The sequence below is a fragment of the Cryptomeria japonica genome, chromosome 7 (genome assembly GCF_030272615.1).
Source record: "Cryptomeria japonica chromosome 7, Sugi_1.0, whole genome shotgun sequence".
Lineage (NCBI taxonomy): Eukaryota > Viridiplantae > Streptophyta > Pinopsida > Cupressales > Cupressaceae > Cryptomeria > Cryptomeria japonica.
The window spans coordinates 281003331-281029405 of record NC_081411.1 but is presented as its reverse complement, the minus strand read 5'-3'; the positions used below and the strand labels follow the sequence as shown (position 1 = coordinate 281029405).

The following is a 26075-nucleotide window of genomic DNA, read 5'->3' as shown; positions in this document are numbered from 1 at the left end:
ATTAACCCAATAGCATATTAAATGCTATAAGTTATCGGGTTATTAGCCGATACATACTTGCTATCGGGTGCATAACCATTGGCACCAGTTCACATCTGTTATCAGGCGTAATTATATCGGGCATATTTGTTATCGGGTATAATGAATACACGGCTTCATTTGGAATTAACATTAGTTAACAACTGCACCGGTTGGATTACATACATCGTGCACTTTAAATCATCCGTGTTTATATGAACCGATTCATTACATTAATCAGTCATTATATTATGAGATTACAATATGCTATCGGGTTGTTTTGAACCGATAATCAGCATTGTGTTAATGGTATAATTACAAAGGCACCGATCAATGGGTGCATTGATCGGTCATGCCTAAAAGGCATGACCGGTCAATACACCAATTGACCGGTTGCCTAAATGATATATATGCCAATTGAATTCATTTGGAGTAGACATAGAAAATATTAAATGATCTCTCTCCTTCAGACCTGCAGATAAAATCAGAATTATCAGACATTGACATAATTTCTCATATCCATTTATAGCATACATAGTTCATAACTTGTTCTTTAATTGAAATTGAAATAACTTTACAGGTCTAGCCCTTGGGGTCCCATTTGCGCTAGTGTTGCTCCAATCGCATAATTCGATGCATCAACATGTACATTTTTATCAGATTGTAACAAATATTTACTCATAAATTTCTTGTGTCTAAGATTTTTTTGTTTGTGGCTTGTTTAGTTGCAATATGTAGAATTAGTATTTATATAGTATAAACAAATCTAGAATTTAAATATGCTAAATTAATTAGAGGCCAGAAGACAACTTAAATTTAGATGAGAATCCATAGACAGTAATAAAGAACCTATTTTATATGTAGGTTGAGCTGCATTATTTATCACTCCTGAAGTCATCCTATCATCTTAAATACATTTTCAAAAAAATTGTCCACAAAATTTGATATATTTCTTGAAAAATAAGAATTTCAACATAAAGCACTACATTGACACAACAAAATTAATGCAAACCTGTGAAACTTGATCTGCAAGGTGGGAAAGCAATCCTTTCCATGATCTTCGACTACCACCACTTGAATTCTTTATCCCATCTATTAAAATTTAAAAATTTAAAAGACAGCAACATCAATAAAAATTTAGTTCCTATACTCTAGTAGGTGGTAGCAATGTAAAGCAGATAAAATATTCAGAAAAAATAATGCATTCAAATAAAATTACACAAAAACTGAAAATTATCTGAAAAAAAATGCCCAATTAACTTTCCAATATAGTAAAATATTTTTTATTAAAATATACAAAATCTTTTACAAGCAATCCATTACAGTTACATGGGTGCAATGCCATTTCTTTAAAGCTATTAGTAATATAAATTAGATTGGACAGCCAAAAACATAAACTTACACAAGCAACCGTACCTGTTTCTATTACTTTGCCCTATCATACTACAAAAAAATGCACATATAACTCTCCTGGATAATACTGGAATGCATATCTGCTGAATGATGAAAAAAGAAAAACATGAGAGAGGGGAATCTGAATCTGGAGCAAAAATATGTTATGGAAACACATGAAAGATAGCTGAGTAGGGAAGTGCAAGAATCTTGATCAACTAGAAGAACTTACCTTAGTCTACTTTCAATTTCATATAAATTGTTATACTTATTCAGCTGTTTTTTTTTGTTAGTTCTTTGTCAGCTTTGGACAGCTGTAAATAAATAGTTATAAACATTTGAGTAAAACTCCCTCCTAATTTCTCCACATCAGCTCACCCTGAATCAACACATATGTCTAAGATTGAAGCCTGAAGGTTCTTCTTTGATCCTCATCTATTGATCCTAGGCAACTCTTCACTAGGTAGAACATTACATCTTTGTACCAGTGATTTTCACTCAACCTACAAAGGAAGACAACATTCTCCGTATTCACATCATTCAATCTGCCACTTCCAAGTTGGAATTTGCCATCAACTTGTCCAAGACTTGGCTTCTAACAAGTTTTGTGATCTGATCCCTCCATGTCATACTCATGGATTCTATTACAACAAAATCTTCTACCTTGCTGCGTGAAAATATCTTTGACAACTAGATATGATATATGATTGGAATTGGCAAGTTGTCTTACAATTTTGAGTGAATTTGGACAAGGCATTCAACAAAGCTTTGTCAACATTTTTCACTCCAAAATTGGCGGAGTTAGGCAAGTCCTACAATTTGTGGCGGACTTAGATGTCTCATCAACAATTTTGTTGATCTCAATGGTGGAAATCAGACTTAGGGGGTAGGCTTGCAATACTTCACAAATATTGGCAGATCTAAGGGGTCATGGAACAATTTCAACCAACACTTAGCAAGTTTCCAACAACACTTTCAAGAATTACCTTTGGCTAATTTAAAGGGGAAATCATCATTTTGCTTGCAAATATAAGGCAAGAAGATTGTCGGATTTCAGGAGTCATTCAATAATTTCAACCAAAATTACAACATTCTTAATCAATTTTACAAGGAAATTTTGAATCAGTCACCCTCCCAATTGCTCACAAAGTCTAAGCGTGTTGCACCATTGGCAGAAATGGAGAGGTCGTGTGCACAAAGTTGTACATGCCACAAGTGGGTTTTTATTGCAATGGCGGGTTAAGAGGGTAGGCTTGCACAAATTTGTACATGCTCAAGGGGAGTAAAATTTTATTTAGTCAAATTTTCATCCTCCTTCATCCCACACCCAAGACGCAAATCTAGCCTCTACTCGCACTAACTTGTACACGAAATTATCCCCTTGGACCAACACTTAGACAATTTTCGAATGATAACATGAGGTAGGGTAGACACCAATACACAACTTACCCCCCTAAACCTTGCATAAATTGATACATGCCAAAAGGGGGTTGAACTGAACTTAGGTAAATTTTCACAATTTTAGCCCTCTAGGTCTTGCATTAGGCAAACTTGAAATTCAAGACCCTAGGCATTGTGCTTGCAATTCCTAATGGAACTACAAACAAACCTTCCACTACTTACCTGATATTAACCCTCACAACACCTTGCACTCCTAGCAACTTGACAATTTTGCATCATGACCACATCGGCAACTTAACAACCAAGCAACTATCTTGAACTAAACAAAACCAACGTCCTATCACCAATAAAGGTTAACAACTGAGAAATTACCGCCACGCTTGAGAACGACCTAAGTAGGACACCTAAGCTAAGCAAAAAGTGGGGGTCCCCATTTGCAATGGGGCAATGTGTGAAAACATCACAACAAACACAATAGCTATAGTGTAAAATGATGCAAACAAAAAGAGTAGAAGAGACTTGGAATAATTAGGACTCTGATATAGCTTGCTTAATTTCCTTGAAAGCTTCATCTAGCTCACCACTCCATTCAATTGATTGTCCCTTCTTGAGCATTTTTTATATAGCCTTAGTTTTCTTAGCAAAGTTAGGAACAAACCACCTAACAAAGTTGATCTGCCCAAAAGGACTGAATTCTTTTCACAAATTTAGCTTGAATAATGATGCTAATAGCCTTAACTCTTTTTGGGTCTATCCTCATGCCATCCTTCAACAACAACATGTCCTAGAAGCTTAACCTCTTCAACACCAAACTAACACTTCTTGGGATTCAAAGAAATCACATACTCCAAACATCTCTTAAAAATTAATACAAGGTGTTTGCAATGCTCACCTCTTTCCTTTGAAAATGCATTTAGGTCGTCTTGATAAACTACCATGATCCAATCAATAAGACCAACAAAGGCCATGTCCATTGCTCTCTAAAAAAATCATTTTGTATTCTTCAAACCAAACAGCATCCTCATGTACACATATGTACCCCATGGAGTAGTGAATGTTGTTTTATGTTGTTTTGACTCTTTCACAACCACCTGATTGTAGCTTGAAAATTCATCCATCATAGACATTAATTTCAGTCATGTTACTTTCTGTAACAAGTGGTCCATGTTGGAAGGGGTAGTTATACTTATGAGATTTTAGGTTGATAATCCTCAAATCAACAGATGACCTTACTTTTCCATTCTTGTTTTGTATAGAGACGAGTTAGACACCCACTCAAAATGCCTAATTGCCTTGATGATTCCTACTTCCTTTAATTTCATCAACTCCTTTTGCATTTGGGGAGCCAATGTGGGATTGATAGGTCTTTATTTCTACCTATATGTTTGTTGATTCTCATATGACCATGCAAAGCACTTCTTAAATTTATGCACCAAGGAAATCAGCATTTGTTTTTCATTAGGTTTAAACCTCTTATCAAAGTAAACAATTTTAGGGTTTCCGATTGTCCCCAAATTCATTCCCTAGACATCATCCTCGTGAGTTGATTTACACTTTTCTCGTAGCAGTCTCCACTATCAAACATATTTTTTAAGGCAACCAACCTTTAGGAATAGTACTTGTCTTGAGTTGTACAACATTCCCAAACAAGGTTTCTCATTCATTTTCTAGTTCCACCATTGGTTGCCAATCAATCAACTGGCTATCAAACTCATCCATACAATTCATAAACTTGAAAATGTCCTAACTATCATCAAATACTTGCCAACTGCATATATTATCTGGTATGGTGGGCTTTAATACAAGCTCAACACTTTGTTGAAAGAGAGGAAGATCAGCATTCAATTCATACCTTGATGCAGCAATAGCAAGAGCATCAACATTACCATTGTCATTTTTCTCCAGCCATTCAATACCAATGGCATCAAACTGATCCATGCTGTGCCAAACAGCATTTTTGTACGATCTCCACTTCTTTTCTTTGGCTGCAAATATGCCTTTTACCTACTACACTACTGGTTTTGAATCCCCAGGAATTATTAGGCATCTAATTCCATATTTATGAGCTATGTTCAACACCACCAACAGAGCTTCATATTCAATTATCTTATCACTACGTGGGAAAGTTAGCCTAAAGGAAATTTTACATTTTTCACTAGCTGGAGATAATGAGAACAATACCAGCACCATTACCTTCTATGGAACAATCCCCATCAAAGAACATGGTTCATAGACTATCAAGCATCTAGCAAAGTAGAGGCAACCATCTCATCACAAAAATCTATCATACCATCAATACTAATATCAAATAGGTTTACATGATCAGGAGACTTGAATCTATCTTCAATGTTGTCAAGGAATCTTTGATATTTTCACCATGTACTAGAATGGTGGCATTGGATAAATCCATATGTATGCTCCCACCAATAGATATAGCTGACTTTCTTGACAATACAATAACTTCCATCATGAAAACTTTGTTCAAGCAACCAGTTGAACTTCTACATTACTCACCAACCCAATAACATTCACTTCTATAGAATCCATAGCAAAACATGTTACATGGGATATTGACACTTGTAGACCAAGTTCGTTCATTACCTGAAGTGGCATGACATTGCTAGACACACCCAAATCAAGCATGCAATTATCGAGCATCCAACCATTGATGATCAAAGTGATAAAAAGGGTCCACACTCAGCTAGCTATTCATCGCTAAAGTGCCCAGATAAACCTCCATGGTTTCTTCTTTCTTTCTCTTCTCTTCATTTGGGATGTCAATTGGTTGTCCAAGCATAGTAACAAAAATAAACAATAAAGCTCTTGCCCTATGCTCAAGGATTCTAAGAGAAGCTAATAAGGGTAAAGACATCCTTGCCTAGCTCAAGATCTGTCCAATATCAATTGGAGTGTATATTAGCAAAGGCAAAGAAGTTGCTATGGTTATTTTGTTCGAATTTGGAATGCAAGACCCCAACTAAACTGAAGAAAGAATGACACAACTGTGTTACCCTTTACTTTCCAATTTGAAGAACTATAACTACATGGTTGGGTGATATTTCCTTAGCTTTTCTACATTCCTTCAAATTAGCAACCTTTACTCTTTGGATAGCATTGCCACTTGTTAGCACATGTTGATTTGGATCTTGGGCACATTCTTCTTTGCTTCTTGTTATTCTCAAGTTTTATCAGCAACCTTCTTCGTTGGGAATTTTTGTTCATCCTCACCCAAGACCTTATGTTTATCACCATCAAGCCTTGAAATCTTCACACTTGATTTGCTAGCTTGGTGCCCCTACATTGGGACAAATATGTTCCCAAGTTGATGACCACTCTAGACCTAAATAACTGTAACATCGGTGAGGGCTTCGATGTCCTCATTTGATGACTTTGTTCTCTTGTACCTCTATTGCATGAGAGCCTTCAAATGCTCAAAGTAATGAGCAAAGAGTTAGTATTGCCATTGATCAACATTACCTTCACATTGGGAGATTTGGTCACTCAAACCAATACTATCGTGACATGTTTGAATCTTTTCTTGATCATAGACCAATTCATCAAATTGGTCAACATTGTCCTCATAATATTCTGCACAACCATCCTCATTTGGGAATTCAACCTCTCTACTCAAAGAAAGAGCAATGGCACAATTCAAAGGATCATGAGGTAGGAAGCAAGATCCACACCATAAATTATCCTCCTAATAATTCACATGCTCCATCTTTAAGGGATTAGGTATATCCTTTTCTTTTTGTTGGAAATTCACATGCTTTTGGACAGTCTAACTATCATCTTGTTGTGGCCTTTTAGACCAATCATTATTGTAGGGCCTATTGTGCAGTTGTTGCCCTTTATTTAAATGTATTGATGCACTATGAGGCTACAACCCTTATAATTTTGTGCAACCTTATTGGATAAATACTTCATAACACCCATTATTATCCAACTTGTCCTCAGTTGACAAAGGCTCACTCAATGTAGTTCTATATTGTTGTGACAACTTCACATCAGCCCCTCTTTAACTATTTAACATATGCCCTCATATTGCTTTCAATATTTATGGCTATTGCATATGCTTCTCTAAGCATTTGAGTATCCTTATCTCTTAAGCAATATCTTATCTAAGAATCAAAAGCACCACAATGCAAGACACATTGATTTGTTGGGTTTTAGATGTTGGGGCACCTTTCTCATGGTCAATATAAACCATTTTTTGAAGTCTGTCATATTCTCATTAATATTCTTCTTGATGGTGGTGAGCTCATGGATAGCAAAGTTTGGATCAATCCTATTCCCATAGTACATTTGGAGTGCCTCCAACAATTCTTCCCAAGAGGAGGTGCTACTATGAGAAAGATTTCTAAACCATTCTTTAGCACTTTCCTCCAAAGAATTTACAAATAGCTTCATTGTCACACCTCCATCTTCAATTTCAAGAATCTCAAGGTTCCTCCCCTATCACTGCATTGTTGCCTTGAAACTTTGGAATTTTCCTTCAATGTCACTTGGGAGTGGATTAGGGTAATTGGGAATACCAAAGATATCCAATTGTCTATAACTTCCATATTCCCAAAGGCTGCCGAACTGGAGCAAATCTCTAAGCTTTTCTAGGAGGTTAATTTACTACATTTTGTCCCACAATTTGTTTTTGTAGGTTATGTCGATTCAACTATATGTTGTGCATCTGCTAATCTAGGACATGTTGAACCAAATTTTAAGGACTCAAATTCATTGCGGACTCAATGGCCCAAAAATTGGACTCGGACTCAAACTTGGCAAAAACTCAGGAGAAGAACCCCAACCTCAATTACAAATTCACAAGGGTAGCACAAAAGGTGTTAATAGAAGCAGTTTAGAAGAACCATGGAAAACAACAGTTCTTTGGTTGATGAAGTTCTTCAACTGTGAAGGACAATATGGGACTGTATTGGGACTAGGCATGCGGCTACTGATTCACTTGAGGTATGCAAACACTAAGCCACAGGCCAAAGTCAATCTTCTTGCTTTCTTGTTTTCACAAATTTCTTCTATGGTATCTAGGGTAAAAGAAAAAGGAAGTCAAATTAAGTATCCTAGTTTGATTCACCTACTTGTCAAACATCACTTCTTGAAAAAAAATCTAGAATGGAGAAATGGTTAGAATTTTTGTCTTCTCCTATCAAAAAGACAAAAAAGGGACCCATGACAAAAAGGGTGAAAATGGAAAAAGGAGAACCTTCACAAAAGAAAACAAAAAGGGCAATTGGGGAACCCAAGCTCACAGAAGGGGATACGTCGAATAAAAGGAGAAAAGTAGGAACTGATGATCCCAGAACCTCAAGAGGTACCCGTAGCTCTACTAGAAGGGTCAGTGAGGAAGAGACAAAAGAAAAACCTAGCTCTCCTGCTGACACCCATAGGGCTCCTGACGACCCCTCTATTCCAAACCCTAGTGATCCTGTCCAACAAACTCTTGTGCAATCCCCTTGTGGCTTACATTCTCTTGAACCTCCACCACCTATGTCAACACAACCCAGTCCACTAGACACTAATGATGTACCACAAAATGAACCAAGTTCTGAGAAACCCCCTGCACAATCTCCACCTAAAATTATCACCACTGATGATAATTCATCGAATGATTTCGATATGCAACAATCCCCTCACTCTTCCACACCTTCAAGGGCTAATACTAGAACCTCCCGAAGAGTTTGAGATTGACCAGAGTCAGTCGTTTCCTTCCGAACTTCATGAAGCCCCATTTCCCTCTTCACTCAGCATTTTGTTAGAAGAGAAGGTAAAGAAATTTTAGTTGAAGAAGAGGTCCCTCAGGAAAAAGATAAGGGAAGGAAGGAAGAGGATGAAGAACTATTAAAAGATGATATTGTCTAAAATTGAAACAGAACTCTTTGAATGTAATGTCCCCTTCTCATTAGTCCACAGACATTCACGGGGATCGGCCTATCACTTGACCCTCGTAGGCCAAGGAGATTGATTAGGGGGTCGACTTGCAGTGATTTACGGCTTCACATTTTGTGTCTACTTGATTTTATGGTGAAATAAGGAGATTACACATATTGTGAGACATGTGCACTTTAAATATAATATAATAATATTTTAAAAGTGCAATTAAATTAATGTGTAATAAATAATAGTGTAACAAAAGGATAAGAAGAGAATCTTCTAGAAGGAATCAATTGATTGGATGTGAAAAGAATAAATAGAGGAGGTTGGATCAATGTTGATCATCAATTGTTTTGGATATCTTCTCTTGTGTAGACTTGTGGGGCCAAGGGTTTCTGCAGACAATCATTTGGGAACGAAAACTTCCTATGATTTGCATAACTGAGGAGGTGAGAGATCTTCCAAGGGGTTGCAGCTGAGAGTGGGAGACAACACAGTCTTCCATACTGTGCTTATTGGATTATTACATCTTCATGGTGATAGGGACTCATGGTATTTTCAGATCACTATATCAGACTCCCCTAGTGCATCAATTCTACTTGAGGAGAAAGGCGATTTATTGGGAAATCATTTGGAATGGGAAATTGGGAGGTAGCTGTCTTTAATGCAGGTCTGAGATAAAATCGACTCCTTCCTACATACCCTCAATTTGCCTTTATCTCACTGTTTGAGCATCGAAGTTTACTTTAGAGGACAGCGCTGGCCATAGAAGCATAAGGCGATTCTTTTAGAGCATTTGAAGGGAGTAATAAGAAGAGTATTGTATCAATATCAGGTCTGAAGACAAGTCAAATCAGACTGCTAAGTCACCTCGATTTTGCTCATAACTCTCCCTTTTGGCATCAAATCTCATCCAAGAAGCGCCACACTTGAGGGGTGACGGTGAACATTTTGGGAGAGGAGACTAAAAGCTAGCAGCAGTCCAACATTAATTCTCAGTCCTCCATTAACAGCAGGGGCGATTTTGAAGAACTCTTCGATTTGGTGAAGGAGATGGCACAACTTGGATATTGATTGCTTCTTTGGCTGTCAAGGAAGGCAATTTTTTTTCAGGTTCTTTTGACAATATTCTATGTACTTTTCAAATAGTTGAAATGTTCATGGCTGTTAATTTTCCTCAGGAAATTCTGAGTATTAGATGATAAGTGTCTAGTCATTGGTGAGGATGTTTTGTGTGAGTTATTTGATCATTATCTATTGAAATAAAGGAGGAATAAGGTTGCATTCTGAGTTCATGATAATCTGAGGTCTCATGCAAACTGTTTGACGAAATGACAGCAAGCTGTATATGTATGTTAGTGTGTCTAAAATTGGTATAGAACACTATAACTTAGTGTCATATGCATCTTCGGTGATTGTCTTATCAATTAGGAGTCATTTATAATTGATCTTTCATAATAAATGTGTGTTTGTTGAACTCTACACCAAACTGAAAAATTCTGAAACAACATATCAGCATAACACGCAAAACACAAAACTGCATAACAAGCAGATTGGACAGTCAGTTATCAGCAGAAATCCCTTGTATTTTCAATCAATTCACTACAGGGATATTTCATTGAAACCAAAAAGAAAATGTGGTTTTTAGAGGAAAGTCTTAAACAAAGAGATGAGGAAATTAAAAAACCCACTTTGCAAGTTGAGGGAATTCAGAGAGAAGCTAATGCTAGAGAGGAAAAACTAAGAAAACAATGGCAGATACAGAAGAAGCACTTTGCCAGGGTACAAATCAAGCCTTGAAAAATGATGAAATAATAAAGAAGTTGAAAGAAGAATTCGAGCAGAAAGAACAGCAATTGAGAGGCCAAAGGATCCAAACTCGTGATCCTGGCACTTCCACTTCTTTTGCTATCCCATGGAGTCTTTCTCTGACTAGTGAAGAGTGTAAGAAAGAGAATGCTGAGTTGTCAAAACAATTAGAAGAGATGAAAGATCAAAAGGACAAAGCTATACAAAGACTGGAGCAGGTAGTAAAGCTATCTGCAGCTCTGTTGGCAATGAAAAAAACCTTCAAGGATATATGCTTTGTTCCTCAAAGAGAGATTTCTCCAATGGAAGATAAACCAACTGGTACTAGGAAGAAAAACAGAGTATGAGGATGATGATGATTTTCTTGAGGACTTTTATAGAAGTCATCCTCTCTATCAAAACCAAATGTGTGAATTTTATTTACATGGTTTTCTCCTAGGACATTACTATCAATCTTTTCTAAAAATTTACGTTGGTGAAGATCAAGTGAGAGCCTTTGTTTCTTTGTTGCAAAACCAAATTGAATGGGAGGATAGGCTGAACCAATACAGAGAACAGCAGAATAGATTGGGACTTCCCATAAGGGATGAAACTCCCAAATCATCAGCATTCAAGTCAAAATTCATTTCCATTGCCCAGCTTGAGCAAGTACAGCATGTTGATGTGTTTTTTAGACACAATCTAACACAAAATAAAATACCCAAAAGCATCTTATCCTCTCGTGAATAAAGTTTCTCAAATGTTGAAGATTCACACAAGGATCATTTGAGATAACTCCAAGGTTCATAAATGTCAGGTCACGACGTGTAGATAAGCACAATTAGTCGTTGTGATTGTTGTTTCATCAAGGGGCCTTACGTACTCTTAGGATATGAATGCTTAATGGTTTTCAAATGATATGCAATAAAGCTCTTTCTTACTACTACAAAATTTTACCAAAAAACTGCAAAAGATGAGGGTTTAGGGAAACTAAGCTATGTCTAAGAATGCAAGAGTGAAGGATGAATTTAGTGAAACTCAACTAGTCTTAGTATTGCCATACAAGAACAGCTCCACCAAAACTAGTGCAATCTTCTAAGTAGATTAAATGGATTTTCCAATTATCATCAAACATAGACACCATCAATGATCAAATAACAATTTGGACTCGAGCACAATCAAGAATTCCAGTTGACCACACAAGGCGAATTTGCAATCAACAAATTGCTAGTGGTATGGATTAGGAGTTCCACCATAAATAATACACAACATTCTATCATTCAATTTTAACACTTAAAACAAAATTCTAAAGCTTAGATTGAGAAGATGAATAAAAATGCATATGCTCCCAAGATTGAATAGAAAACACCAGACTTCAATGTCTTTATTAATCTAGCAACAAAACAGCAACAATTGTTCAGGTCTTTCTCATCTATCTCTCTATCTATCTCTACCTTATTCTATATCTACAAAATGAAAAGTGGCAGCTTATATAGAGCTCCAAAATGAAATAGAGGGCCCAGATTGCCTTGAAATGAATGGTTGAGATCAAAACCCTGATTAGGGTTTTAATTGTAGCCAACTAACTAATTACATAATCAACCAATAGAAATCTGGCACGTTTTTTGCACGAACTTTGAGAAAATTTCCTCCAATGAGAAAATGAACACCACATGTAGCTTATAACAAACTTTCTAGAAGCTTGTTTCCTTGGTCCTCTCTGATGGCAAATGCAACGAATCTAAACATCACTGCGTTGAGCTCTTCCATGGATAAACTAGGCAAATTATCGAGTTTGAATTCGATCACCTCCAATGTATCAGCACAAGTAGCAAAGACCTTTTGCCATTCCACCACCTGCTTCCTAAGCATTTCCATGAAAGCCATGAATGAACATACTCCAATCAAAACAGCATCTGAGAAACCTGTTGTTGGCAAGAAGATAGATTTTATCTTATTATGTAGCTCATCAATGCTGAAACCATCTTCAACAAGCATATCTTGAAGGAATATTTCTCTGGTTGAGATGATGAATTGTTCTTGAATTCCTTTAAGTGCCTCTTCCATCTTGATGCAATCATCCTTTGTCTTATCAATAGTTTCTTTCTTGGTCACCAAAATGCAATACCATTTGTTGAAGTCATAAACTGCTTTTGCATCCATCATTCGACCATCAATGAGCACCTATTCGGGAATTTCTTTTAATGCTTGCAAACGTGGAATGGTCTTATCTCAAATGAACTGAAACTCATCCCATATCTCCATAATGTTCTGGATTCTACACAAGAAAGTGGTGACTCTATCATAAGTTGTAGATACTCATGAGTGAATGCACTAGCCTGTTGGAAAGCATTTTCAATCCATGCCTTAGTGGTTTGAGCTATTATTCTTGTTTCCTCTGCTCCTTCAACTGCTTCTTCAGAGAGTATCTTAGGTGGGAAAGGTGTATCTTCCTCCTACTGAGACAACATACAGTGGATGTAGTCTATCAATTGCTTGTTTTCCTCTTTCAATTGCTTCCTTTTTCTTACCTCAATCTTCAAGGTTCTTCCATGTTAGAGGGTGATCCTCTAAATTCTTCAACAACTTGAGTGCGAGTGAGAGGACAAATATTTATCTCGCTTATGTCATAATCTTCTGCTGTAGTTTGATCCCTTGGTTTATTAAATTTAGGGATAGCCACTTGTACTTTCTAAGACCAAGAGGTATCATTCACAATTCTTGAATACTTCTTAGGCTTCTTTTCTTTATTTTGTTCTACCCTAGCCAGCAAAGTATCCAAATCTCTAACCTCATCTAATATTGTCACTGGTTTCTTCTTCATTCTTTCTCTCAACCATTCGAGTGCTTGATCATCTACTTCTTCTAGATCAGAATGCCGCCGATTGCCTTCGGGGGCCATGAATGTGTCTTCATGAGGTTCTTGATCCTAATTATCAACATTCATATCTTGTACTTCTTCATTTGCGTTGATGTGCTGATCATAGATAGGATCCTCATCATGGGGTGGTGAATTGACTTCTTGTTCTTCTTGCTGATTGGTATCAATAGATTCTTTGACACTCCTATCTTGGGTATTATGAATAACTCCTTCATCTTCTTGTGAGATGTTCTTCCCTTTCAAAGCTGCATTCATGTCTGCAAATACGTTCACTTCTCCCCCAGAAGGAGGACTAGTGGTAGATGGAGTCTTTGCTGACTTTTGCTTCTTTTGCGGGGCTGAGTTATCCTTTTCCTTTTTACTCTTCTTTGCTTGAGCATGTGAACTTTCAAGAATGTCTTGTTGATTGCTCTCCCTTTGTGTGTTCACTTCATTTCCTATGCTTTCATCTTTGGACTCTTCTGAATTCTCATATTGATAGGATGATGACTCCTCATTATCCATTCGATCATATGTTGGAGTGATCCATTTTGCTCTCAATTTATCAGCTTGATACAATATCCACTTCCTAGTGTTGTCTAACACTATTTGATTTATGACTTCTGGTTGGGTGACCTCGGAAGCATACCAATCTATTGAAGCAAGAGGCTTGTCCTTTTCTTTTCTGTAGTGTGGCAATATCAAATCTTCATCTCCTTCAATTTGATCCAGTACCCGCAATACTCTTGTGTGTTTAATTAATTTGAGAGATAGTCTTGAGTATGCTCTTTCTCTTATTTCAAAGTCATTAACTGCATTAGCCCAATGATCTTCTATATGCATGAAGTGGTGAAACTTCTCTTTATTCATTCTCCCGATGTTATGATAGGGATCTGCTCCTAGAGATGCGAGTCTTGAGACTGTAGTGTTGTAGCTCTTCCTCTACTCCTTGTGCTGCCAAAAGAGTAGCGCATGTTTCAAGTGATTTACCTACCATGACTGGGAAGGTAGTTGTTTCTTTCTTTCTCCTTTTCTCGATTGCATCATATTCTAGTAGTTGTCGGGATACTTCTAAAAACACCATCATGTCAGTAGGATGTAGGCATATGAAGAACATCCTTGTATTCTCAACTATGTGAATTTTGGGAATTGAGTATACCAACACCCATACTTATTTACAGGTTCATTGACTCCTCAAATGGTCTAACATGAGTGCCCCTTGTAGTGTTCTCACAATATGCATGGTGAATGCATCATTCACCTTCCTAAAATTGCAACACTATTGTTCAAGTGCAACTGTGGATATGCATCAATATGAGAGCATTTGTCCTTCTACCGGTCCATTAAATACGAACTCGTATAGAATGTTTTAGTTTGTTCTACATTTTTCAATTGCTCATGTAGATTATTGCTCACTATCTTGGCCCAATTGATTATGTTAACACCTTTAGTCACTTCCTCCATGTCGTCCCAAGTTTGTAAAATGCACTTTGTGGAGATCCCATAACTCTGTTTCGCATCATTACAAGCTTGGCTATTCCTTCCTTGAAATCTGATTTTAGGAGTGTTTTCTTGGGTATTCTCTTATGAATATTCCATGGTTCTATGATCCAATTTTTGTTTAGGATGTCATCACATATCTTTGGTTTGCTTTGGTATAGTGCTAATGCATCCTCCTTACTCTTGCAAATGAGCTTGTCATATGTAGGCACATTGAACACTTCAGCTATAGACAGCTCCGTGAGGTATGCTATCTTGCTTCCATCCGGTGCTACTATAATTCTCCTCTCCGGGTTATAATGCTTTGCACATTCTAGAACCAATTCACTACATTCTACTGTCGGTGGGAAGTTTGCAATGTGAGCAATGCCATTCCTTGTGAGTTTCTTTGCCATCTTTGAAGCGGTGTATTTGCCTCTACCGAACACTCGATCTCGAAAATCTTCCACCATTTGGAGGTGATTTTGGTTTCATAGAGTGTATCTTTGAATTCGTTCTTCATTTGGACCTGCCTCTTGTTTCCTCGTGACAGAGCTTCAATCATTGGCCTGCAAACAAGATAATTTGTCACCAACTAGATGTGGTTGTTTGAAGTTTTGAGGGATGAGATATGAAAGATAAGAATGCGTTTGATATTCAACTTGATCAATCAACCTATCTTACCTTTGTTAGAGCAAACAAAACTTTTGTTAAAACTCGAAAGCTACAGCTCTATAAATTTCAGACCTGGAAATGATTAAATGAACTTAAATTTTCAATTTTAATAGCAATTTTATCAAATCCTAGGGTTTGTAAAGGTGTTTTGCATAAAAATGTGTTCTTACAATTACCAATTTACCGATTGTCAAGGTCTGATTTGACCTTATTCCACTGCTGCAGACCTGAGACTACACTGATTTTCACTAATCTTTACCCAGGTTGCTTTCAGATTGAACTGAAGATGCTAATAAATCAGAATAAAACTCTTCAAATCAATATCGCCTTGCTTGTAAATGTGCTTTTTGATCAACGAAATGATCAAAACCTTGTGCTAAAATCACTATTATAGAGTAAATTTGCCCTTCAAAATATTGCTTCTGAAATGCAAATCGGAATTGTTCCTTGATGATGCAGTTCGCTGTCTTGTTGAATTGCAGAGCAGATCGTGTTATTGATTGCTTTGAATGATGCTTTGGAATGAAAATAAACACCCTTTTATATAGGCGTTGGAGGTTAGGGGTGTGTCTTTTCATTTCAAATCCCCCTAGGCCGACTTGTACATTATTAAAAAAAAACTTTTAATTGGTCTTTACGCTGATAGCTCCACATTAGAAGGCCGACCTTGTTCATGAATTTTGACTTCTAGCCTTGCAACCTTGGCAGATTTTGAGAGCACCTTTGCATTATTTGATGTGATCGGCTTTACATGATACCTTTGCAAGTCTTATACATGATCGAATTTCATAACACCTTTGCAACTTATGACCTTAGGCGGCTTTTTGTGTCACCTTTGCATTTCAACTTTGAGGCGGATTTTTGGAAGACCTTGGCAAGTTTTTCCTAGAGGCGGCATTTAGGAATACCTTTGCAACTTACTACTTAGGCGGCATTTTGGGGCACCATTGCAAGTTTGATGTAGTGGCAGCTTTTAAGAAGATCTTTGCAAGTTCATGATTGGGGTGGCATTCAAGAGACCATTGCAATCTTCCTTGGAGGCAGTAATTTGAAGGACCTTTGCAACTTTCATCTTAAGTTGCATTTTTTAAACACCTTTGCATCTTGTCATCTAGGCGGCATTTGAAGTGAGCTTTGCAATTCAACATCAAGGCAACAATTAGAGTGAGCTTTTTGAGACCCCTTTGCCATTGTTGATCAAGGCGGCTCTTTGAGACCCCTTTGCAAGCTACCCTCAAGGCAGCTTTTCTACTCACCTTTGCAAGACAAGATTAACACACGATTTACATGTTAAGCCTTGCAAGAGAAAACCATGGCCAAATATTTCTTTTGTATTAGAAACTTATTCAATCTTCGTATGCACCAGCCCACAAGAGACACCAATCCCCTTTACATGATTTGTAGGCACCAACCCACTGGAGACACCAATCCCCACAGCTGAGCACCAAACTAGCAAGAGACACCAATCTCCTTGAATACGAGGCACGAACCTCCAAAATAATAATGATGAGTACTTGATCTTCTTCTTGAATCAGATTTAATTCCCCTTTACAAATTGGCTCAAGACTTTGTCAAAATCTGCCTTAACATATGCTCAATATATCTCTTCGATCTGCCCAAAATTCTTCTTCAAATCTGCTTATAATCTTCACCAATTTCTGCTCATAATTCTGTAATAATATTCTTCGTAAATCTGCTATAATATCTCTTAACAAATCTGCAACAATGTCTTTCACAAATCTGCTACAAATGACTTCTATATCTGCTCTTCAATATAAAAGATATTCAATAAATGCTTTCCTTTAAAAAGATTTGCAACTCCACTTTAAATCTTCACATAACAACGCTCGGTCACTGCAATAGGGGTCGGCCCCTAAAAATTAAATTTATTTTTCAAATGAATAGTCCAAGAGGGTGTCCCAACAGGGAGGTCAGCCACAGCAATAAAAGATTATTTTGCAAATAGTACAACTTCAAGAGAGGGCACCAAAAGTCTAAGGGTTGCCCTTAGCACCATTGATTTTATTTTATTTTAATTCAATTTCCTCCAGACATGGGTTTACACATGTATAATATTTGTGCAATTTAATATTTAAATTGCCTCCTTCCTTGCCGAACAAGTCACGAAAATAGTGCCATAAATTTGGCACAATCTATCTCCCATTAACTTTGCAATTTATCCTCCATTAACTTCGCCTCTGATTTGCCCTGTGACATCAATGACAATAATCCAACAGACTATTTAGAATTGATGGAGGTAGTTTGAATCAAAAATAGCAGACTGGCCAAACGCACTTGTGAAATCAAGCATCACAGGCTGCAGGCAATCCTTTGTCAACACTTTCAACCCCAGCAGGAATTTGAGTGGTTCCAGGAACCAAAGAAAGTGCCGTTGCCTTTTTAACTTCCTTTGTTCCCTTCAAATTTGATTCCCAACATACCCTTAGAAGTAATTTACCTACCTTTTGGAATAGCACTAACATAAATGACAATGTAAAAGAAAACATAACTAATACAAAGACTTACCCTTTCAAACCCAGTAAGAGATCATTGTAGAAGATGGAATCTAATTTAGAGGCAATGCATTAAGTACCCAATAGGCTTGGTTGCACAGTTGCTAGAACTACAGAATTATAAGTTGACACCTAAAATGAAAAACGTGTTTCATATAGACAGTACATCTAGAGCAAGCAAGACATCCCAAGTAAAACTTCAGCCACTGTGTTCAGCATTTCATTTTTAACGAAAGAGAAAGCAGCAGCAATGAAGGATATGATGTTCACGAAGCAAACTCATAAGCAATGGTGTTTACATGTATTTCAATTAAAGCTTATGGAGCAAAAGAAACCTAGCAATTAATTCTGCTACATCTTCCAGCATGCATTTTTAGATATTTGCCCTAACAAATATAGGAACTCTGGTTTTTCTACGATATGGTCCCATGGAGGTGGGCTACCTGCTGCTGAGAATTTTTAAGATCCTCTGACAATCAAGTGGTCTCATTAATTTTATAGCAGCGGGCAATGCTAAAAAAATTGGTTCAGAATTTTTAGGACGCTAGTAGTCATATAGATCTTTTAGGCAACAGCTAATGCTAAAAAATTGCAGAAGCCTTTTAATGATGCCAAGTGGCCAAAAAAAACCCAAACTAGTAGACAAATTTTCCAGCCCCACCCCAACGACAGCTGCTGGAAATCTGAGATAGGGACTCCTACTTTCCAAGATAAGATTCCAATTTATCTTGAAGCAGCTTTTTCCTAATCTCATGGGACCTCCTGCTTCATAAAAATAGATTAGATACCCCCCTGCATGTAATCACTTCCCTAGAGCATTCAATTCAAGCAAATGAACATCAAATTGAATACTTTGCCTCCCTTCTTCTTATGCAATTTGCTTGACGATCATAAATAATCATATAAAATTAGTACAAACTACAGAGGAAACATTCAAAATGCTATGTAAAGAAATGGCCACAAAGCTTTGTATACTTTTGTAAACAGTGGAAGAAAGCAGTAATATACATTTGAAACCTTAAAAAATAGCAAGAATAGAATCCGTGTGATTAATTTTCACCTGATGTTTCTTCTTCATCCTTTTTCTCTCTAGCAATTGTAACAGTCTGTAATTGATTACTAATGTTTTCATTGTCCTTGTCTAAGATACCCACTGATTTCTCCACTGCAATTTCAGATTCAACACTTGTACCAGCTATGCTTTCCTGGAAACTGGGTTCACAAACTTCCAATCGTGTTTCTATGTCCATAAGTGCAGCACCAAAATACTCAATATCAACCTCTAGGGCCCATGCTTCACCAATACTAACGGGTAGGACCCTCATATTAGAAATATGAGGTGGAAGCTTCCCAAGGTCCAATCGTGTGCAATTTATTCCACCAACATAACTTGGGGTTCTGACCTTGGATAGCAGTCTCTGCTCAGAACATTAAACAGAGGAATCAAGAAAGGAATGCAAGTGCTTACAAGGGATAAATAAATATACTAGTTTAGACCATATGAAATGCTTGGATGATTACCAACTTTGTGCCACATATGCATCCTTTGAATGAAAAAAGAATTGAAAGCATGCTGTGTTGCAGAGCATTAATACAAATCAAAAAAAAGAAACTAGATGCACACCTGAATCAATGCCTGAATGCGGGCTACAACATCTGGACTTCTTTCCGCATCAAAAAAAAGCCTTGAAAACAGTAAATTACAGCAAAGTGTTTCTTGATCAGCAATGCTACTATCATGACCAGCATTACTACCAGGAAAAGTAGACTTTTCTGAATCCATATCAGAAACACTAACTGACTGCCTTTGGCTCCCAGAACTACCGAGTCTTGATGATGAATCAGTGTGAAAACGGTTATCAGTATTTTTCTCTGCAGGACCTGCTTTGCTTGAGAAATCAGTTAATGAGGAACTATCTAGATTCCTGGATTCCTTTGCACTGGCTTTTTTCTCTTCTTGACTTGAGGTAGGAATACTATTTGTCGTTACTTCATACCCAATTCTAGGAGCCTTCCTTGCAAATTTCTTCCAGAAATGACGAGCCTTTGAGGAAGCTATAGCACCTTTTATATTAGTGTCTCTTTGAATAGTGGGAACTGAATTTGACTTTAGAAATGAAGAATAGCCTTGATTTACCCGTTGGAAATAACTTTCAAATTCTTTCTTCAAGTTCCAGTACCAATCCACTCCTCCTGGATCAGATCCTCTAAGGTCAGTCCTCGAAGCAAGCCTAAGTACTTTGCACCAGGCTTCCTTTTCCCAAGCAGTTTCAAGATAAAAGAAACAAACTTTACTTCTGTTAACAAGCACCCGATTTTTGTTTTCCATTTTGATTGGGTACCTTTTTGCCCTTCATAAAAAACAAAAAATGTCACAATACCAAAAAGCATGTTTTAGAAAAATTATCCAATTAAAGAAGAATGAGTCAAAACATCTGAAGTAGGTACTCTCATTTGAATGGTCTTACCACTTTCTCGCAGATTGATCTCCACCAGACACTGCTCTAATAGTACACCCTTGAAGTTCAATTACTTCCTCAGAACCATCTGAATCTGTCAAAATAAGTATATGGTCCTTAAGTTTGGCATATTTTTGCACAGGCAAGACTTCAGGAGTTTCCTTGACTGAATCTTTCTTAGTCTTTGGTTCCTTCAAACCTTTCACCTGCTGGTTACAAAATCCCTTCATATCTTTCTCTTGAAGCGAAGGGCCTGTTACTGCCACCCATATCCTGCCCTGAAATTCCAAGCAAATAACACTTTAAGCACTTTGCAAGCAGCAGAAAGCTTAAGATCAGTTGATTATTTGGATAAGATATTTATATTTTCTTTCTTTGAAATTCCATGAGCTGTGTTATTCTCATATACTGGGAAGACATAGTTTTCATGTATTTACCACAAAATTATACTGGACTATTTTCTAATCAGAAGTATAGCATAAGACAGAAAGACAGAGATGCACACACACTTAAAACCATGATAAAATTACTCCTATGAAAAAAGATGTCAGGAATACCAGAAAACCAGAAAACAGCTCTCTAGGTGAATTGTTTGATTGTTCTAACCCTTCATGAGCTAAATGAAATTAGCTCTGATGATTTGCATAGAGAATGCATTTTCGGTCATTAGCCTCAAAATAGAAAGCATATTGAACCGGTATTTTAATGTCTGGCATGCATTGCTACCATAATGTCTTCCCCATAATGTTCTTTCCTTTGCTCTCATGGTTCTGGAATTTTTGTTCCAGTAAATGTAATAACTTTAATAAGTTCTTGTGCCTCTCTTCGAAGAACTAAATGTAGCATCAATAGCCTCTTGATCTCATTTCAATATCTGATCTGCAAATTATTCTCAGTTGTCTGACAATGTTTTCCAAGGAGACTATCTTAATTTTGGTTGATGTCTTTAATTTCATCTTGACATTTAGATTCACACAGTATGCAATGTACGCCAAATAGTAACATCCCTTAAATTATGGGAAGCCATGATTCTATTTTTCTAATTTGCAACATATGAATTCAATTACGCTTATTCCCTGATTAATGCAGTAACAGACAGAAGGTTGTTAGAAATAAGTCACATTGGTTGCAACCTCCTGAAGGCTTTTATAAGCGCAACTTTGATCATGCCTCTAGAGGCAAACTTGATACAGTCCAGGAGGCCTAAGACACAATCACTCACAGCCACCAGTCAAATCAAACATGACAAGAACAACTACTCAGCTCAATGTGCATTATGGCAGCAATAGCAGTTAACACTATCCTTATTATCAAAATTCAGACACATCCTTGTCTCTCAGGTACAGTACAGCAACAGGGACTCTACAATCCTCTCTCTTATCTCAACCTTTCTTGCTGAAACAAACACAGCCAGAGGCTTTTTTACAACAGTCAACGTAGTAAAATACCATAACCTCCTCTTATTTTCTCTCATTCCTCTGTCCTCAGCAAAGGAGGAAGATATTCAACAAAATACTCTCTATACTATCTTGCCTAACTCTAAATCACCTACAAATGTGTCATTTTATAGAAATAACAGCCCCAAACATAGGCAGCCAACCTAAAAGTAGGCTCAATACAGATTATGATGCAGTCAGTAATAATGTTTGATGGCCCAAAATAGCCTGTCCAGGTCACAGGAAAATAACAGTCAGCTTAAATGACATGCCCGGTTTTGTAAGAGAGGAGCAAAGGGGACTGTTTTACAGATTAGCATTTTGTACTCTCACATCATAGATAGACATAGACCCTATTTTCTAAAACCCTTGAGAGGTGTATTTATGATGAACCTGTATCCTTAGGACTTTAGAGGGAAGTAATACCTTTCATTTCCCTTGTCCTTTGAATGGCTTGTCAGACTTTCCCTACCTCCCCAAGAGTGGTGCTGCTCCATTTTACCCTACTTGCATTAGCTTCATTATAGAACGAGTGTCTGTTTAATTTATCGTTTGTCCCTTTTGTGGCCATGGTAGATCTTGGGATATTTTCACCTCTTTCTACTTGATGCCAAGATTGATTTAAGAACACAAACAAATGCCATATTAATAAAATGTTAAGGAATGCTGCCTTGTTAATCTTAAAGTTGGGCCATAAATTATAATACTTGTCATCTAATTTAAGACAGAGAGATCATCAGCAATTTATCTTATAACTATCACAAACATATAAAATAATAAATCCAATTCTAATATTTTTGTAGTAATGTATAATTACTAACACAGACATATAAAGACTGGTCTAATGGCTTTTGCCAAAAGTTGTTCCTTTCAATGTTTTTGCTCCTACAGTGATGACATTCATTGACCCCTTAAAGTACCTCCTTTGAACCAAGTACTAATGCATACTGGCATTCACGCAAAAAAATGATATCGAGAGAAAGTAGTCTATCTAATAAACACAGTCGGTGGATCCCATACAGTAACTAACACATCAGAGTATTCTGAAATGTCGGTTCATTTCCAAAGGAAGGAAATAAATGCATTTGGGTATGCCAACAATGATAATAAGGCACAAGCCAACTTCAATAAATTTTTTAAAATACACGAATATGCAACATGTAGATAATAGGAAAAAGTTGTCCCAAATGGAATTATCATGCACTATCGTCCCAAAAAAAAATGATCACCCACTATCAAGCATATTGATATGTATGTTGGCTATTGCTTTTCATTATATTGGTGAGAGACCTCAAGTTATCCTCTCAGGTGTTAGACTATCTTCTCCATTCAAGTTACTAGGTTTCCAATTTTCTATAGCTTTCATTACAAGTCTCTAAGCAAAATATTGAACCCTACCGATTACCTTGGTTCTCCAAGACTATTATGGTGTATGGTCCTATGTGAGTGTTATGCTCGGGCCAACTTTTCTACCCAAGTCAACAAAGTGTTCTTTAACATCATTTGGATTGTGCATACCCATTGGCCTATAGACAGTTATAGAGTAATCAGAATAGGGAGATTTTATAAACACTTTAGTAAATAAACCGATAATACGTTCTTGTATTTTTCTTTCAAGAACAGCATAGATCCTCATATATATAAAGGCAATCATAAGAACAGGGGATCTTATAAAAACTTTGGTAAAGAAGTGGACAAGTTGATTTTTATTAGGTTTAGGAAGGTTATGTAAATATTGTCCTTGTTTATTCCTTAAAAGGAATGGCAGGGAGCCTCTGATTTGTGCCTTTGATGGAAATGTCATTTAGTGTATATGCAGCATTATAAAAATTTGTTCACAAACATTGTTAGTTTGTCATTTAATTTTTTTAAGCTTACACGTCTCTTCTTTGCCTTCACATTCAGCCAAAACGGAACGCTGAGAAATGAACCCTGATGGACTTTGTATGTGACCCACCCGCATGTTGCCCATCTCCAATTTTTCAATCGCAGCATATAAAAAACCAAGTGTTATTTTATAAAATGCAGGCCAGGTATTTAGATTTGCTTTCTAAACAAAATACTGTTAATACTGATCTGTTCCGTACCCATTTTGAAACAAAATATATAGTAACCAAAGGAGAATGAAATTCGAGATAGCTTTAACCTACAGAAAAATAGAAACATAAAAAGTTCTACCAAGGTAAGAGTGCTAACCTGCTTGCTAAGCAAGGTAGATGCCGAAACATGTGAAACCAAATTTGGTTTGGCTTCCGAACGTATGGACCGAGACTGCCAACGACGAACGAGTCGTCTTATGAAGAAAAGTAATAACCCGGCTTCAACAATTAAAACAGATACGACCCCGGCCAAATATGCAACCGCTAAGGAAAACATCCTGACAAAAGATAAGAATGAGTTTAAAAATCCCACGGAGTTAAAAGTATCCAATAAATATGACCCGTACAACGATACAACAGTGCCAATAAGAGCCGGAAGAATCAATTCCTACAAAGAATTACAATTAGAATGAACATCGAATCAGCAATTTTGAATCAAAAGACTTAATCGCATAGATTTAAAGAAGGTTGTTGCTCAAAACAATTCAATAGAAACCTATGCAATTTATAGTCATAGAGGCCATGGAAAAAGGAAATTAAACAAAAAGGAGGGATTCATACAGAAAGGCCATTTAATTTTATCGTATTAACAGCAAATTTACCAGTCGAGTAGCATGGAATTACAGCAAAAGCTCATTATTATCATTCGCCGTAAATTTCGTTGGAAATGAACTAATCAAAATACTTAATGTCATAAATTGCTCAAAAAAATCAAGAATCAAACCGTCAAAATTTGAACAGCATTTTAATAAGCAAGGTAAATTTCAGACAAGAAAAGTAAAATTAACATTAACAAATCATGTGACCTTAATTGTAGGCTGGAAAACACTGAGATCCCTGCAACTTCGTTTTCTCTAAATTTGCGATAGACAAATGATTTATCGTCGGATTTTAAAACACGGAAGGTCAGTCGAAAGCCGTTGCCTACGAAGCATCACCAAAATACCGTTGCAAATTGAGATTATTACGCATCCAACTTCAAAATTGCCAGTGGTGTGAAAGTGTAAATGCTTCAAATAAAAATTCGAACAATTTCCTAGTTCTTCCGAAGCTACCTAGTGGTCTGATCACGTGGGGCCGTTACAATGGACCACCACAGGAGAAATCGGTTGCCGGCTGGTCACATGAGAGCTGACTGTCGCCTTACATGGGTTTGCGTTTTTTAAAAGATATGACAACCCTTAAATAATGCAATTCGACTTCTTGTTATTATTATTATTATTATTAATTTTAGTTTAATGTTAGAGATAAATTCCTCACTTAATATAATATTAAATAATAAAAAGTACAAAGAAATAGAGGAGTATTATAATAGAAGGAAAAATCCAAAAAAACAATTTTATAGGGCAAGTTTTTCAACCTATTTAATTGCAGAGTAATGATTTTCTTTTAGAAGTTTCTACAAGGATACTATGGGTTTTAATTTAAGCAGTGAAAGGCTGTGAAGATGTTTATTATTATTATTAGTCTTTTTTAGTATGGGGTGTTTTACCACCAAGTTATCAATTTTTTGGTATTTGTTATATTAAATTTTCATAGTTCCTGATAAATATTATGATATGCCTTTGGATTATGGAGTTGGCTCACGGAGTGTGATCTCAAACGTTGTTGATGCATGTAACTAAATTACACACCAGAAACATATCATATAAAATTATTATTATCAAAGTGTTGTTTTTAAACTTGTAATTTGATGGGATTTAATTTAAGAAGTAAATATTTCAAGATCATGATATAATTTAAGACAAGAGAATCATGTCACAAGAATTAGATATGTATTGTAGAGGTTTTGTAAAGAAAAGGTGAATCAAATTAGAATGAAAGTTTCATATATAATAATTTTTTATCATAAAATTAAAATTAATTAGTATATATAATTATAATAATAATCTATATAGAGATATCTCAAATATGGTAGGATTTTTGCTTTAAAATTGATTAAAAATATATATATATTTTACTTAAAAAATGTAAAGTTGAAATCATTAGACAACAAAAATAGAAAGTTTGCAATCATTAAAATCAAATCAAATCCAATATGAAGTTAAATATTTTAAATGGAAACGTGGTTG

General features: G+C 36.4%; 1 protein-coding gene across 1 annotated transcript in view; it reads right to left on the bottom strand.

The window, feature by feature from the left end:
• Window positions 1-25142, bottom strand: part of LOC131064376 (uncharacterized) — a 43104-nt gene extending 17962 nt beyond the window's left edge. The window contains exons 1-6 of the mRNA XM_059208546.1: window positions 24606-25142; window positions 24101-24281; window positions 20478-20746; window positions 19634-20360; window positions 19070-19427; window positions 1031-1110 (exon numbers count right to left, since the gene is read on the bottom strand). Coding sequence (XP_059064529.1) covers window positions 1031-1110; window positions 19070-19427; window positions 19634-20360; window positions 20478-20746; window positions 24101-24281; window positions 24606-24649 — 1659 coding nt within the window. The 5' untranslated portion in view covers window positions 24650-25142. The remainder of the gene's footprint in view (window positions 1-1030; window positions 1111-19069; window positions 19428-19633; window positions 20361-20477; window positions 20747-24100; window positions 24282-24605) is intronic.
• Between the last annotated feature and the right edge of the window lie 933 nt (window positions 25143-26075).